The sequence below is a fragment of the Kogia breviceps genome, chromosome 9, assembly GCF_026419965.1.
Source record: "Kogia breviceps isolate mKogBre1 chromosome 9, mKogBre1 haplotype 1, whole genome shotgun sequence".
Lineage (NCBI taxonomy): Eukaryota > Metazoa > Chordata > Mammalia > Artiodactyla > Physeteridae > Kogia > Kogia breviceps.
Window position 1 is genome coordinate 93722040 of NC_081318.1, and position 15277 is coordinate 93737316.

General features: G+C 43.3%; 2 protein-coding genes across 2 annotated transcripts in view; one reads left to right on the forward strand and one right to left on the reverse strand.

The window, feature by feature from the left end:
- The window catches only part of FBXL13 (F-box and leucine rich repeat protein 13), a 123200-nt gene extending 112598 nt beyond the window's left edge, over nucleotides 1–10602 (reverse strand). The window contains 1 exon segment of the mRNA XM_059074540.2: nucleotides 10528–10602. Within this exon segment, the coding sequence (XP_058930523.1) occupies nucleotides 10528–10602 (75 nt within the window).
- The window catches only part of ARMC10 (armadillo repeat containing 10), a 38119-nt gene continuing 33442 nt past the window's right edge, over nucleotides 10601–15277 (forward strand). Inside the window, 1 exon segment of the mRNA XM_059074545.2 lies at nucleotides 10601–11228. Coding sequence (XP_058930528.1) covers nucleotides 10601–11228 — 628 coding nt within the window.

Below are 15277 nucleotides of genomic sequence, written 5' to 3' on the forward strand. Positions count from 1 at the left end.
ATCTTAGAATAATATATAGAAAGTAAATGTTTTATTGCCCAAATTCCCAAGTCTTTGATCATTTAGTTCACTTTTTATTTCAAATCTAAAATTAAAGTTTAAAACAATACTTGACTCCAAGGTCTAAAAAAATGTCTCTGTGTTTATATCTGTTGTATAAATAATACACCTAGGTTGTATGACACTGTGTTAGGTGCTGATGGTTTATGAGGTCTACTCACTTGCTGCAACATGGAGGACATGAACCATGAAGGAAGAGATTACTTCCTGTGATTGATCACAGTGGTTTCAAATTTTGTTTTTTAAATCAGAAAAAAAAATCTTAAAAATAATCTTTAAAAAAAACCCAAACTCATGAGAATCCCCAAATATAATCTAGATCCTTTCTTAACCTCTAGAGCATCCCCCATAGGAGTCCTTAGAACCCTGGGATTCTGCTAAAATAGGAAAAAAAACTTTGGAAATCTAGCAGTATGCAGTTAGTCACACACAGGCCTACCTGAAAGCAGAGTGAGAAGATTTTATGAAAGTGCCATAGTAAGCAGGAAAAGAGGCTGACCCACCTAGGAAACAGGGTATCCAGGAGACCTCAGCTGGCACAGCAGCCAGAGGAAAAGGGCTCTCATCCCAGGGAGACCAGACACAGGCCTGCAAACTGACCAGCCAGCTGGTTTCCTAGGATGAGAAACCAGCACTTGCCAGCAATGAGTGTTTTTATGCTTCCTATGCTTTCTTTGTATGTTTTTTTTTCTAATTCTCCATCAATAAAGTTCACTTGATAACAGTATGCGAAAGCAAAAAAGGAGGCACTTTTCCCTACACATAAGCCTGTTTTCATTATTTTGTTTAAATATATGAACTTTTTCTGATTATAAAAATAGTATATGTTCTATGTAATTTGGAAAGTTGAAAAAAAAATACAAAAAAATAAAAAGCAACCATCATCCTGACAACCAGAAATAGCCTCTAATGAAAATATTAATTTCAGTCTTTCCTCAATACATATATTTTTACAAAATTAAAATTAGGATCATACTACATATCGTTTTTTTAAAAAATAAATTTATTTATTTTATTTTTGGCTGTGTTGGGTCTTCGCTGCCGTGTGCGGGCTTTCTCTAGTTGCGGTGAGTGGGGGCTACTCTTCATCGCAGTGCATGGGCTTCTCATTGCAGTGGCTTCTCTTTGTTGCGGAGCATGGGCTCTAGGAATGCCAGCTTCAGTACTTGCGACATGCGGGCTCAGTAGCTGTGGCTCGCGGGCTCTAGAGCGCAGGCTCAGTACTTGTGGCACATGGGCTTAGTTGCTCCACAGCATGTAGTATCTTCCTGGACCAGGGCTCAAACCCGTGTCCCCTGCTTTGGCAGCAGGATTCTTAACCACTGTGCCACCAGGGAAGTCCCTATATATAGTTTAATATCTCCTTTTTTTATTCCTGGCTAGTTATTATATTGCGAACATTTTTCCATGCCACCAAAAATTCTTCAAAACATCATGTATTGAGGTTGGTTGATAACCTATTGCATAAAATTATACCATAAATGTTTAAAATGTATAAATGGTTGGACATTTAGGTTGTTTCTAACTTTTTCCCATTATTAAAAATTCTATGATATACATATTATCACTACTAATGATGAAATGTACATATCTTCACCTCTATTTCCTTAGAAATAGAATATAGAATCAAAATGTGTATTTTGAAGATCTTCATACATTTCTCAAAATTGCTTTTCTAAAAAGATATTATCAGTTTATACTTTCATTGATAGCCAGTGGGAGTGTCCCATTCACCTTGCCAACACTGAGAATTAAAACATTTTTATACTTGTTGATTTGATGAAAATTATTCATTTTCATCTGCATTTTGTTTTTTTCAGTGCAGTTAAATTACTTTTCTTACATTTACTAGCTGCTATAGACTGAACCGTGTCCCTGCAAAATTCATACATTGAGGGGCTTGCCTGGTGGCGCAGTGGTTAAGGATCCACCTGCCAATGCAGGGGACACGGGTTCAAGCCCTGGTCTGGGAAGATCCCACATGCCATGGAGCAACTGAGCCCGTATGCCACTACTACTGAGCCTGTGCTCTAGAGCCCGCGAGCCACAACTACTTAGCCCATGAGCCACAACTACTGAAGCCCACAGGCCTAGAGCCCATACTCCACAACAAGAGAAGCCACCACAATGAGAAGCTCACACCCTGCAACAAAGAGTAGCCCCCGCTCGCTACAGCTAGAGAAAGTCTGCATGCAGCAACGAAGACCAAACGCAGCCAAAAATAAATAAATAAATTTATTTTTTAAAAAATTCAGGGCTTCCCTGGTGGCGCAGTGGTTGAGAATCTGCCTGTCAATGCAGGGGACACAGGTTCGAGCCCTGGTCTGGGAAGATCCCACATGCAGTGGAGCAACTAGGCCCGTGAGCCATGGCCGCTGAGCCTGTGCGTCCGGAGCCTGTGCTCTGCAACAAGAGAGGCCGCGACAGTGAGAGGCCCGTGCACTGTGATGAAGAGAGGCCCCCGCTCGCCTCAACTAGAGAAAGCCCACGCACAGCCAAAGACCCAACACAGCCAAAAATAAATAAATAAATAAAATTTTTAAAAATTCATATTTTGAAACTCTATTCCCCAATGTGATGGTATTTGGAGATGGGGCCTTTGGGAGATAATTAGGTTTAGATGAGGTCATGAGGGTAGGATCCTCCCAATGGGATTAGCACCCTCATATAAAGAGACACCAGACAGCTTGCTCTCTTTCTTTCTCTGCCCAGTGAGGACACAGTGAGAAGGCAGCCATCTGCAAGCTAGGAAGGGAGCCATCAACAGAACTCAGCCATGCTGGCACCTTTATCTTAGACTTGCAGCCTCCAGAAATGAGAAAATAAATTTTTGTTATTTAAGCCACCCAGTCTATGGTATTTTATTATAGCAGTCCAAGCCAACCAAGATACTAGTCATCTATGATTTTCTATACATTCGATATGTCATTTTGGGGGACAGGCTTCATTTAGATAAGGATGCAAGATATAACAATAACCAAAGAGAGAATCTCAAAGGGATGGTAAAATTCAGAAAGATAGCAGGGCCACTTGTTGAATCCCTACTCATGTTCCCCGAAGTCTCCCCTGGAGTCTTTCTCAGCTAAGGGTTTAAAGGGTTTGGGGGTTTGAGACAAGCCATGGCAGCAGTTAGTCCATGACTTACTCTCTGTCTTAGTCCATTTGGACTCCTATAACAGAACACCATAGACTGGGGGACTAATAAATACAGAAACTTATTTCTCACAGTTCTAGAGACTGGGAAGTCCAAGATCAAAGTGCAGGAAGATTCTGTGTCTGGTGAGCACCACTTCCTGGTTCATAGATGGCCATCTTCTGACAGTGCCCTTACATTCAGTCTATAGCATGTTCATATCACTTTGTTCATTTTTCACAATATGAAACTAATCACTGTGATTCCTGAAGATTTGAAAATGGGTATCAATTTATTTTGGTGCATGTGAGAACAGCTGTCCCAGGTGTGACACTGGTTGCAGGTGGCCAACCTGACTAGACAGCCGCTCCACCCTCCCTGTGCTACTCAGACTCTTCCTGAAGTTCCAGAAGCTTGGTGCCTGTGAAAACAACAACCTTCTCAAAGACACAGTGATCATACCTGAGTCAAAGGTAATTTTCTCTGGCTTATTAAATACGTTAATGCATTCTAGACCTGCACTAATATGGCAGCTACTAATTTCATGTGGCTATTGAGCACTTCAAATGTGGCTAGTCCAAATTGAGATGTGCTGCAAGTGTAAAACACACACTCAATTTTGAAGACTTAATATGATTTTTTAATTTTTTTTCCGGTACGCGGGCCTCTCACTGTTGTGGCCTCTCCCGTTGCGGAGCACAGGCTCCGGACGCGCAGGCTCAGCGGCCATGGCTCACGGGCCCAGACGCTCCGCGGCATGTGGGATCTTCCCAGACCGGGGCACGAACCCGCGTCCCCTGCATCGGCAAGCGGACTCTCAAACACTGCGCCACCAGGGAAGCCCTTAATATGATTTTATATTGAGTCCATGTTGAAATGATTATAGCCTGGATAGATTGGTTTGTAGAAAATCTATTGTTAAACTTAACTTCGCCTATTTCTTTTCACTTCTTTAATGTGTCTGTAGGACACTCAAAGGGATAATGCTTTCACAGAGCACTCAGGAGACAGTTTGAGCTAGAGACAGCTTCAGAGTCATAGCTGCAAATGGTTGAAGCTGTTTTCTACTAGCACATGGTAGATGCCCAGCAAATGCTTGCTGATGAAAGGGTCAAATGTACCCTTCTTAGCTGACCACTCTTGCCATCCCCTACAAGAAAAAAAGTCTGGCTGGTGTCCAGAGCCTAATCTGTTGTTAAAAGAAAAAAAAAAAGTTACCCTAACTTGAACATAAAATCCAGCAGATTTTAAGCTGGTGTGCAAACCTCTAGAAGCTCACAAAGGCTTTCCGAGGTATATGTGAGCGTGAATAGTATAAAGGACTCCATTTCCAGATCCTCACCTTTCCCATGTATTCTTTCCAGAAACTGATTTGCCTCAGGACACATTTTGTGATTTTCTTTTCCCATTCTTCCCATTCACAATTGCTTTCTCCCACTTTAGAAACTAAAGGCCTGTCTCTCATCCATTTGGAATCTCACTACACAGAAAACTGAGGCAGAGAGATTTAGAAACTTGCTCAAAGTCACACAGTTAGTAATTGGCAAAGCCAAGAATCAAACCTAGGCAATCTCGTAATAATAGATAATCCCCTTGTATTGCTTCATACGCTTTAGGGTTCAAGTAATAAACCTCAGCTAAACATGGAGTTTATTGGCTCCTACACTAGAAATTCTACAGGTAGATCATGCTTTGGATGAATTTAACCCAGTGATTTACTGATGTCACTAGAGGCCTGATTTCTTTCCATTTCCCGACTCTACCTTCCTCAGAATCCACTGACCCTAAAACCGTCTTTCCTTGTGGACACAGGAGAATTGGCAATGGCTCCCAGGGCTATATGCTTCCCCACAAACATCCAGAGATGCTATATCTCTGTCCCAGCATTCCAAGCAAGCTGATCTAAGCTGGTTTAGGTCACATCTTGCCCTCTCCCACGATCCTCACCACCACCCATCATAGTCACAAACATTGTGGCCAGGGAACTTGAATGTGCTGGTTGTCATAAGCCAATCAGGGTCCAACCCCAGAGATAGGGATAGTCAGTTTCCCTGAAGCATATGGACTATATGGGGAAGAGGTAGTTTATGGAATAAGAGTGTAAGAAATATTAGGAAGAGGGAAGTAGATGTTGTGTAGGCAACTTGTTAATGTCCAGTATACATCTGCTCCTGGGGAACATAGAAAAGAAAGAAGAAGGGATATGTATAGAAGGGTTGAGACCCACTTACTGGGTGATAGTGTTGTAATCCACATCTTATTCGTTCAGATAATACTTTGAGATCCAACTTGATCCCAGATTCCTCTTGAATGAACAAGCCATGTATATAGCTGATTGTATTTCCTTAAATGGCCATAACAATATATCCTATCCCATGAGGTCGTTTTGCAATGTGACTTTGATACACTTCCCATCAAGAAGTGGGGTATATGTTCCCTCCTCTTGAATCTAGTTGAAAATAATGTTATGTTGACTTCCAAGCCTAGGTCATGAATGGTGATATAACTTCTACCTAGTTCTCTCTGGGGACACCTGCTCTTAGAACTCAGCCACCATACTGTGAGGAAGTCCAAGCAGCCCATGGAGAGGCCCATATGGAGGAACCAAGCCTCCTGGTTCACAGACCTAACTGAACTCCCAGCCAGCATCTGACACCAACTTGCCAGGCATGTGAGTGAACCATCTTAAAAATGGATCTTTAACCCTCTGCTGATCCACCCTGGATGGTACCACATGGAGCAGAGACAAGCTCTCCCTAAAAAACCTTGCAAGAATTTCAGATTTTTGAGCAAACTAAATGAGTCATGTTGTTTTAGGCCATGAAGTTTTGCAGTTGTGTTACACAGTAATGAATCATTGATACAGCAAGCTAACAGAAAATGACTACACAGCCAAATCAAGCCTGTCATTTCAACCATCCCTAGCTACACACATTATGAGAAAAAACACCCAGCCATGACTATCATTTATTTTAACTTTTTATTATGGAAAACTTCAATCATATATAAAGTAAACAATAGTATAATGAACCCCTATGTGCCCATCACCCAGTTTCAACAATTATCACCATTCTGTGATCTTTGTATTATCTATATATTCACCCACTTTTCCACCTGTTCTCAATTATAATTTTTTTAGGTAAAGTTTACACGAATTCAACACAAATCCTAGCTGTATAATTCTGACAATGGATACACCTACACCTCAGTCATTTTCCAACTCCCCAGAAAGTTCCCTGTGTAGCGTTCCAGTTAAGCCTTCTGTATCAGTCAGCGTCCAGTCAGGAGACAGAAATCACACCAGTAAGTTGAGTAAAGAACATTTATTCTATTCTAATAACTAAATTCTAATAATTTAGTTCAAAGTTATTCATATTAACAGACAATAGTTTTAAATTAATAATAACTAACATGTTAAAGAAAACAGGAAATGATAGACAAAATGGATGAAAACATGCAGAATATTAATTGGAATGTATAAAAAAATCAAATGGACATTCTAGAACTGAAAAATATACCATCTCAAATTAAGAACTCATTTGATGTATTTCACAGTAGATGAGACTCAGCATAAAATAGAATCTGTAAATGTGAAGACAGTCAATGAAAAATATCCAAACTTAAGCACAGAAAAGAGAATGGGGAAAAAACAGAATAGAGCAAAAGAGGCATAGGCATGTAGGACTAAGTTAAAAAAAAAAGCTAACATATTTATGATTGGAGTCCCAGAGGGAGAAGAGAGAATTAGGTAGAAGCAGAATTTGAAAATGACCAAGAATTTTCTAAAACAGATGAAAAATATCAGTCAACAGATTCAGTAAGCCCAGTGAATCAAGCAAGATTGAAAAAAAAAAAAAAAAAAACAGCCTCTATTCAAAAGTTGGCAGGAAAATGATATCCTAAGTAGACAGCCGGGTTTTATTCAGGACAGGTAGGTGGAGTTCAGAAGAGGTTAAATATACATAGAAATTTGTGATGAAAGATGATGTATTCCAAAACTTGCAGAAGGTGGGTTTTAGAAGAGTGCTAGGCATGGCAAATTGGGTCAGGCGAATAGATGTACAGGGATATGAGACACAATGGGACTCAGCCTGATAGTCTCTTAGGGGAAGCAGGTAACCAGGTTAAGGTGGGTGTGTGAGGCTCTCTTGCACCTGCTGGTAACGTGGTAGCAGAGGTGAGTGAAGGACTCCTCGGAAGAATATCATCTTAGGCAATGGGGAGCACTTCTAAGGGCCTCTTTTCTCTAGGGGCAAAACAGTATGGTAGGCTGGTGAGGCAGAGGTGCTCTCATGCAGAGGAGGAACCAGGGATGCCTCTTGCAGCCATGTAGTGTTATGGCAAGTGGAGAGCAAGGCAAGGAGAGGTTACTACTTCCCTGATGTTCCCTGACCCTCAACTTGAGTCCAGGTGTGCTACCTGCTCCATGGCCAGCTTGGACTGAGTCATCACTCAGAGTGGCTTTAGCCTGACTCTTAAATAGCCCTCTGTATCTGCAGGTTCTTCATTCATGGATTAAGCCAAATGTGGATCCAAAATGTTTGGGAAAAACTTCCATTGTTTTGGGCTTCCCTGGTGGCGCAGTGGTTGAGAATCCGCCTGCCGCTGCAGGAGACACGGGTTCGTGCCCTGGTCCGGGATCCCACATGCCGCGGAGCAACTAAGCCCGTGAGCCATGGCCGCTAGGCCTGCGCGTCCGGAGCCTGTGCTCCGCAACGGGAGAGGCCACAACAGTGAGAGGCCCGCATACCGCAAAAAAACCAAAACAAAACAAAAAAGACTTCCATTGTTTCAAAAAGCAAAAGAGTTCACTATGTGCAGGCAACTATTTACACAGCATTTACATTGGATTAGGCACTATAAGTGATCTAGAGACGATTTATTTAGAGGTGATTTATACAGTGGGATGTAATGTATGCAAATACTATGCCATTTTATATAAGGTCCTTGAGCATGCACAGATTTTAGTATCCATGGCGGGTCCTGGAACCAACCCTGAGGATACTGAGGGACAAGTGTACTAGGTCCTTTGAGGAGGCTCTTTCTCCCCAGGATAGTTTCACCCCTCCGGGCCTACTTGGATTGATATGATAGTACAAAAGTGGTTTCAAAGAGGGAAAATTGATGATCCACAGATTTTTCAGGTTCTCCCCTTGGAAACTAAGTCCGTTTCCTTTTTATAAGTTTGGAATTTTGCACTATGAAGTCATGTGTTAATATATCTGACCAAGGAAAAGGTCTAAAACAAAAAGATGAAGATACTGAGAGAGAACTAAACACACATTCCACTTTCTGACACCCATCTCCTATTTTCCAGCTCCCTCACTCAATTACTCCCTCTCTACCCCTCTTCATTCACCTCTTACAAAGTTCTACTTTCTACCCACATATCAGTACTACATCTTGTTCTCATTTCCCCCCCAGTCCTTAGAGTCCTTGGCCCATCACTTCAGGCACTCTCAAAAGCTTAGCTCCCTCACCATTGCCCTTCCATTATATATGTCTGGCAAACTCCTATCCTGGATGAAGTCAACTCTTATTTGTGTACCTGCATCTGATTTACTGAGTGCGGCTTGAGAAAATCATATAACTGGGAAGATGAGTACCATGCTTTCTACACATTTTCAAATATAATTGTACAGAGGTAAAACATGAATGATACTCATCATAAAAAAATTAAAACAATACAGACGTATATGGAGTAAAAGATGAGAGTTCTCTCCTAAAACCATTCCCCAAAACATTGCTGTTAAGTTTGCCATATGTTCTATGCATGTATTGTTGTCTTAAATATAGATATATATATGCATGTACATATATATACATATAAACACATATATACACATATACATACATATATGAAATCAGATAGGTAGCTAGAGTGTAGTAGACACTTTGTTAAGCAATTTGCATTTTTTTCTTTTCTTTTTAAAATTTAATATGTCATGGAGAGCCCTTCTTCTCAAAAGGTACAGGTATATTTTATTCTACATAATATCCCGTTCCCTTACTTACACTTAGGTAATAACCATTTTCACTATGAACAATGTGATAATGAATATACGTGTACATCCTTCTGGTTACATGTGCAAATATGTCTCTAAAGTGGATCCTCAGAAGTGGAAATGCTTGGTCAAAGGGTATTCATATTTAACATTTTAATACATATTTCTAAATTACCATCCAAAAAGGAGGAACTATACCGAATTGCCCTCCCACCTGCGTAGGAGAGTTACTACCCCAAGCTGGGCTCTCAACACTGCCTGGCTCTCCTTCTCTTCCCTTCCCTAGACATCTAACTCACCCTCCTTCTCCACATAACTTAACTACTCAAAACCTCTTCTGCACCCTCCATCCCCACCCAAACATACTCATTCTTGGCAAATATTTCACCTAATATTAGCAGAGGAAATGGAAGTCACCAGAAGAGAACTTTCTTGTCTTCCTATCCCCAAACCTACAAAACCTATCCACCCCTTGTCCTCCTTCCCTCCTGTTACAAGGCGGGTGGGTAAGGACAGTCCTGCCTCCTTGTTTAAGTCCTGGTTGTGCTGTCCTTCCCTTCACAAAGGGCTAACTACCTTCCATCTAAAGGTCTCAGCTTCCACTCCTCAGCCAACTTAAATCTATTTTCTGCCTTCATCGCTCTACTGAAAACCCAAACTCACCTTGGGTCAAATCCACTACACCTTTTCAGGTCCTTATCGTAGGTGACACTATTGCCCACTCTCTTCATAAAGCCACACTCTCCTGCTTTTCCTTCTCTGTCTCCACATCACTTCATTCTCACTCCTCTAGTCTTCAGGCTCCTCTTGTCCAAAACTTAAAAGTTGGAGTTTGGGGTTTCTGTCCTGAGGCCCTTTGCTCTTTCTCTCTGGGAGATGTCACCCATTCCCCCCTTTCAGCCACTGTCACCCCTCTGTCTTCAACTCTCTGATCTGTATGTTCAGCCCAGACCTCCGACCTGCCCAAATTTTTTTTTTTTTTTTTTTTTTTGCGGTATGCGGGCCTCTCACTGTTGTGGCCTCTCCCGTTGCCGGAGCACAGGCTCCGGACGCACAGGCCTAGCGGCCATGGCTCACGGGCTTAGTTGCTCCGCGGCATGTGGGATCTTCCCGGACCAGGGCACGAACCCGTGTCTCCTGCATCGGCAGGCGGATTCTCAATCACTGCGCCACCAGGGAAGCCCCGACCTGCCCAAATTTGACTGCATCCTTTCCTTTTCGCTCCTCTGAACCTCCACTCCCTCTCTCCACCAAACCCCAGTCTCTCCTCTGGGAAAATCTCTTCCAATTCCTTTCTCTTCTAACTCCGGTGCCACTTGGCTCCAGTACCTCGCAGACCTGAGGAATGTAGTTCTCCTTGAAGTAGTTCCTCAGCCTGGGGCTGGCAAGGCGCAGCGAGGCCATGACCAGACGCCCTGCTGAAACTCTGCGCTTCCAGCCTGCTCTTCACGCTCCGCGCAGCAGGAGGCGCGCCTGGCTAGGGGTTAGAGCGTCTCGGCGTTGCCCCAGCAACCACGCTGCGTAGCGGGGAGGGGCTGGGCGCTGCGTTGCTCTGAGCGCCCACTCCGAGGCCTCGGATTGCTGGGAGGGAGGAGAACCTCGGGCCGGGGCGGGAACCCGCCTCCGGGCGGCGGGGGCGGCCCCTGGTGTGTTCTCTTGGGGCGTTCAGTCCTTGCAGCTCTTCACCGAGTCTCGCTCTCCTTCACCCGCGCTCCGCCCAGACTCCAGGAAACCGCCGGGAAGCGTCCGGGCCGACAGGGCGGTTTCCGAGAGGCGGAGCTCAGTCGCCCGTTTCCTTTCTCCGTCGGCTAGAACCCGGACGGCGACAGCACCCTCTGGCCTCGAACCATCCTGCGCCAGGCCCAGCGCTGCGCGTGTCCCCGGCGGCAGCATGAGCGGCGCCCGGGATGTGGGCTGGGTGGCGGCGGGCCTGGTCCTAGCGGCCGGCGCCTGCTACTGCTTCTACTGGCTGACGCGGGGCCGGCGGCGAGGCGGCCCCGGGCTACGGCTGCGCCCCTCGCGGTCCGCAGGTGAGGCCACGGGGTGCCTGGCAGGTGGGCGGGGACTGGGACTGTGGCTTTCCCAGAGTGGGGGTTGAAGACGCCACAGGTGCTCGTGGCTTTCCAGTGCTGGGAGTAAATAAGGAGCCCAGCCAGGGAGGGAGTGATGAGAAGGGCGAAGTCGGGAAGCCCAGGTGCAAAAGACGGGTCTTCCACTTGATTGGGTGAGTGTAGGGTTCACAGCTGGTTCCCTGCCTCCATTTTTTTGTTTAGAATTCCGGGATGAAAAATTGCCCAGACTTTCTTGTCTGAGGCTGGCGTCACAGCGAAGGGCTGTTTCTCAAAACGTGTTGATTGCCTCTCAGCGTTAAAGCTTGCCTTTGTGTTACCAGGGGGATTCTGGGGCGATAGATGAAATTCTGCGTTCAATTAGCCTGGAAGAAGGGACGCCAGAGGGGCAGTTCTGAGGGCAGGTACTTTGAAGTCGCCGTGGTCTATATATATGTGCAAAGTATGCGAGATATCCTGGAGATACAGATATAGCTATGTATATCAAATTAGAACAGTTGTCTGCATGGAGGACACCCTCCTGGCGGACAAGTACATGATTAGGTTTCGGTCCAAAAATTGATTGCTGCATTCAGGATTCTAACAACTTGTTGAATGTTCTGGGGGGTATTTCAGGTCATGGAAGCTGTTACAGAAATAATTAAAAATAAAATATCCTGCCAACCAAGAAATTCCTCTCTAAAAATGTAGGAAAGAACTAAATAGCTTTATTAGAGAATAAGCATTAAACCAGATTGCTACGCCCATCACGGGCAATCTGCTAATGGGATTGCAAAGACAAAGAATTCTCACCCCTTTATGTATCCAGCCAGATATAACCTATAACCTATTTCATATTAAGTATATGCCCTCAAGATAAACAGTAATTTGTTCTTAAGAGGACTTGACAGAACCATTTGCTACACATAGTTCATTCTAAATTCACAGGTAGTTGGGGTGGTATTTGTGTTAGCTGATAGCTGTTATGTAGAAGAAAAATAAGACTTCTCAGTATCTATGATAACCGCGTAGTTACAACACAGAGCCAAGAACCGAGCTCTGACTCACACAGAGACAAGGAGATGGGGACTCCATCTTCCTTGATGTTTACACTTCAGATGACACCAAAGCCGCTAAGAAAGATTTTCATGGGTTGTAAACCGGCAAGAGGCTTACTTAGCTTTTAAAAAGATGTATATTTATATCAAAGGGACAGACAAAGGATTTACAATTACTAGTTTGCTCAAGGAAATGTTCTCAGAGAAGGGAGTGGGTGAAAGGTTTCTTTCCCTTTTGGCACAAGGGGAAAAAAATTCATATTAAAAAAGATTTGAAAAAAAAAAAAAAAAAAAAAGATTTGGACTTACCCTTACTTCCAAAGCCTACTTTGTTGTCTTTGTGTCAGAGGTATTTCTGTATAAGTAGAGTCAGGTGACCCGAACTCAGATACCTTCTCACTTATACTTACTCAACATGATGAACACTGACAGAGTCTTACTGCCCCCCCAAATCACCAGTACCTTGGCCAGGCAGCTTACAAAATAAGTGGCTCACAGTCCCTTCCTGAAGCTACACTTTTTTCTTTGAAGAAGACTCGAGAAATTCCCATTTTGTCAGCATCACCCTTATGTTTTGGAGGGTGAGCTTTTTTTTTAAAATTAAGATAAACTGTATTAGTTTTAGGTGTACAACATAATGGTTTGACATTTGTATGTATTGCAAAATGATCACCATAGTTTAGTCGACATCCATCACCACAAATTTTCTTGTGATGAGAACTTTTTTTTTTTTTTTTTTTTTTTGCCGTATGCGGGCCTCTCACTGTTGTGGCCTCTCTCGTTGCGGAGCACAGGCTCCGGACTCGCAGGCTCAGCGGCCATGGCTCACGGGCCCAGCTGCTCCATGGCATGTGGGATCTTCCCGGACCAGGGCACAAACCCGTGACCCCTGCATCGGCAGGCGGACTCTCAACCACTGCGCCACCAGGGAAGCCCAATGAGAACTTTTAAGGTCTACTCTCTTAGCAACTTTCAAGTGTACAGTATAGTACTATAGTCACCAAGCTGTACTTTATACTCTTAGTACTCATTGCCCTTATAACTGGAACTTTGTACCCTTTGACCCAGATCTTCCCATTTCCTTCAGCCCCCAGCCGCTGGCAACCACCATGACACTCTCTGTTTCTGTGAGTTGAGCTTTTTAGATTCCACATAAAAGTGAGATCACTGTGTATTTGTCTTTCATTGTCTGACTTAATTCTCTGGACATCATGCCCTCAGGATCCATCCATGTTGTCACAAATGGCAGGATTTCCTTCTTTTTTATGGCTGAATAACATTCCACTGTATGTATGTGTGAGTGTGAGTGTGTGTGTGTGTGTGTGTGTGTGTGTGTGATCACGTTTTATTTATACATTCATCCGTCGATTGACACTTAGGTTGTTTCCATGTCTTGGCTATTGTAAATAATGCTGCAGTGAACATGGCAGTGCAAATTTCTTTTCAAGGTGGTGATTTCGTGGAATCACGAAGTGGAATTGCTATATCATGTGGTAGTTCTATTTTTTTAGAATTTTTTAAAAGTGTTTTTTGATGTGGACCATTTTTAAAGTCTTTATTGAATTGGTACAATATTGCTTCTGTTTTATGTTTTGGTATTTTGGCCACAAGGCCTGTGGGATCTTAGCTCCTTGACCAGGGATTGAACCTGCACCCCCTGCATTGGAAGGTGAAGTCTTAATCACTAGACCGCCGGAAAGTCCCTGGTAGTTCTATTTTTAATTTTTTGAGGAACCTCCATATTTTCCATAGTGATTGGAAATTTACATCCCCACCAACAGTGCACAAGGGTTCCCTTTTCTCTACATCCTAACCAACACTTGTTATCTATTGTCTTTTTGAGGATAGCCATTCTAACAGGTGTGAGGTGATAGCTAATTGTGGTTTTGGTTTGTATTTCCCTGAAGATTAGTGACGTAGAGCCCCTTTTCATGTACTTGTTGGCCATTTGAATGTCTTTGGGAAAAGGTCCATTCAGAGCCTCTGCCCATTTTATAATTAGATTGTTTCTTTTTTTTTTCCTATTGAGTTGCTTGAGTTTTTAAATATATTTTAGGTAGTAACCATTTATCAGATATATGATTTACAAATACTTTCTCCCATTTCATGGGTTGCCTTTTTATTTTGTTGATGGCTTCCTTTGCTGTACAGAAGATTTCTTGATGTAGTTCCCCTTGTTTATTTTGCTTTTGTTGCTTTTGCTTTTGGTCAAATACAAAAAAATCACGTCAAGACCCATGTCAAGGAGCTTACCATCTATTTTTAGGAGGTTTAGGTTTCAGGTCTTTTTTTTTTAAGAATTTATTATTTATTTATTTATTGGCTGCTTTTGGGTCTTCATTGCTGCACGTGGGCTTTTCTCTAGTTGCAGCAAGTGGGGGCTACTCTTTGTTGTCATGCATGGGCTTCTCACTGCGGTGGCTTCTCGTCACAGAGCATGGGCTCTAGGCACAGGGGCTTCAGTAGTTGTGGCTTGCGGGCTCTAGAGCGCAGGCTCAGTAGTTGTAGCGCTCGGGCTTAGTTGCTCCGCAGCCTGTGGGATCTTCCTGGACCAGGGCTCGAACCCGTGTCCCCTGCATTAGCAGGCGGATTCTTAACCACTGAGCCACCAGGGAAGCCCCTAGGTTTCAGGTCTTATATTTAAGACTTTAATCCTTTATGAGTTTGATTTTTGTGTATTGTGTGAGATAGTGGTTTGGTTTCATTCTTTTTTGTGTGTGAATTTTATTTTATTTTTTATACAGCAGGTTCTTATTAGTTACCTATTTTATACATATTAGTGTATATATGTCAATCCCAATCTTCCAATTCATCCCACCACCACCACCACCACCACCCACTGCTTTCCCCCCTTGGTGTCCATACGTTTGCTCTCTACATCTGTGTCTTTATTTCTGCCTTGCAGACTGGTTCATCTGTAGAAAAATGGTACAGATGAACTGGTTTGATTCTTTGGCATGTAGCTGTCCAGTT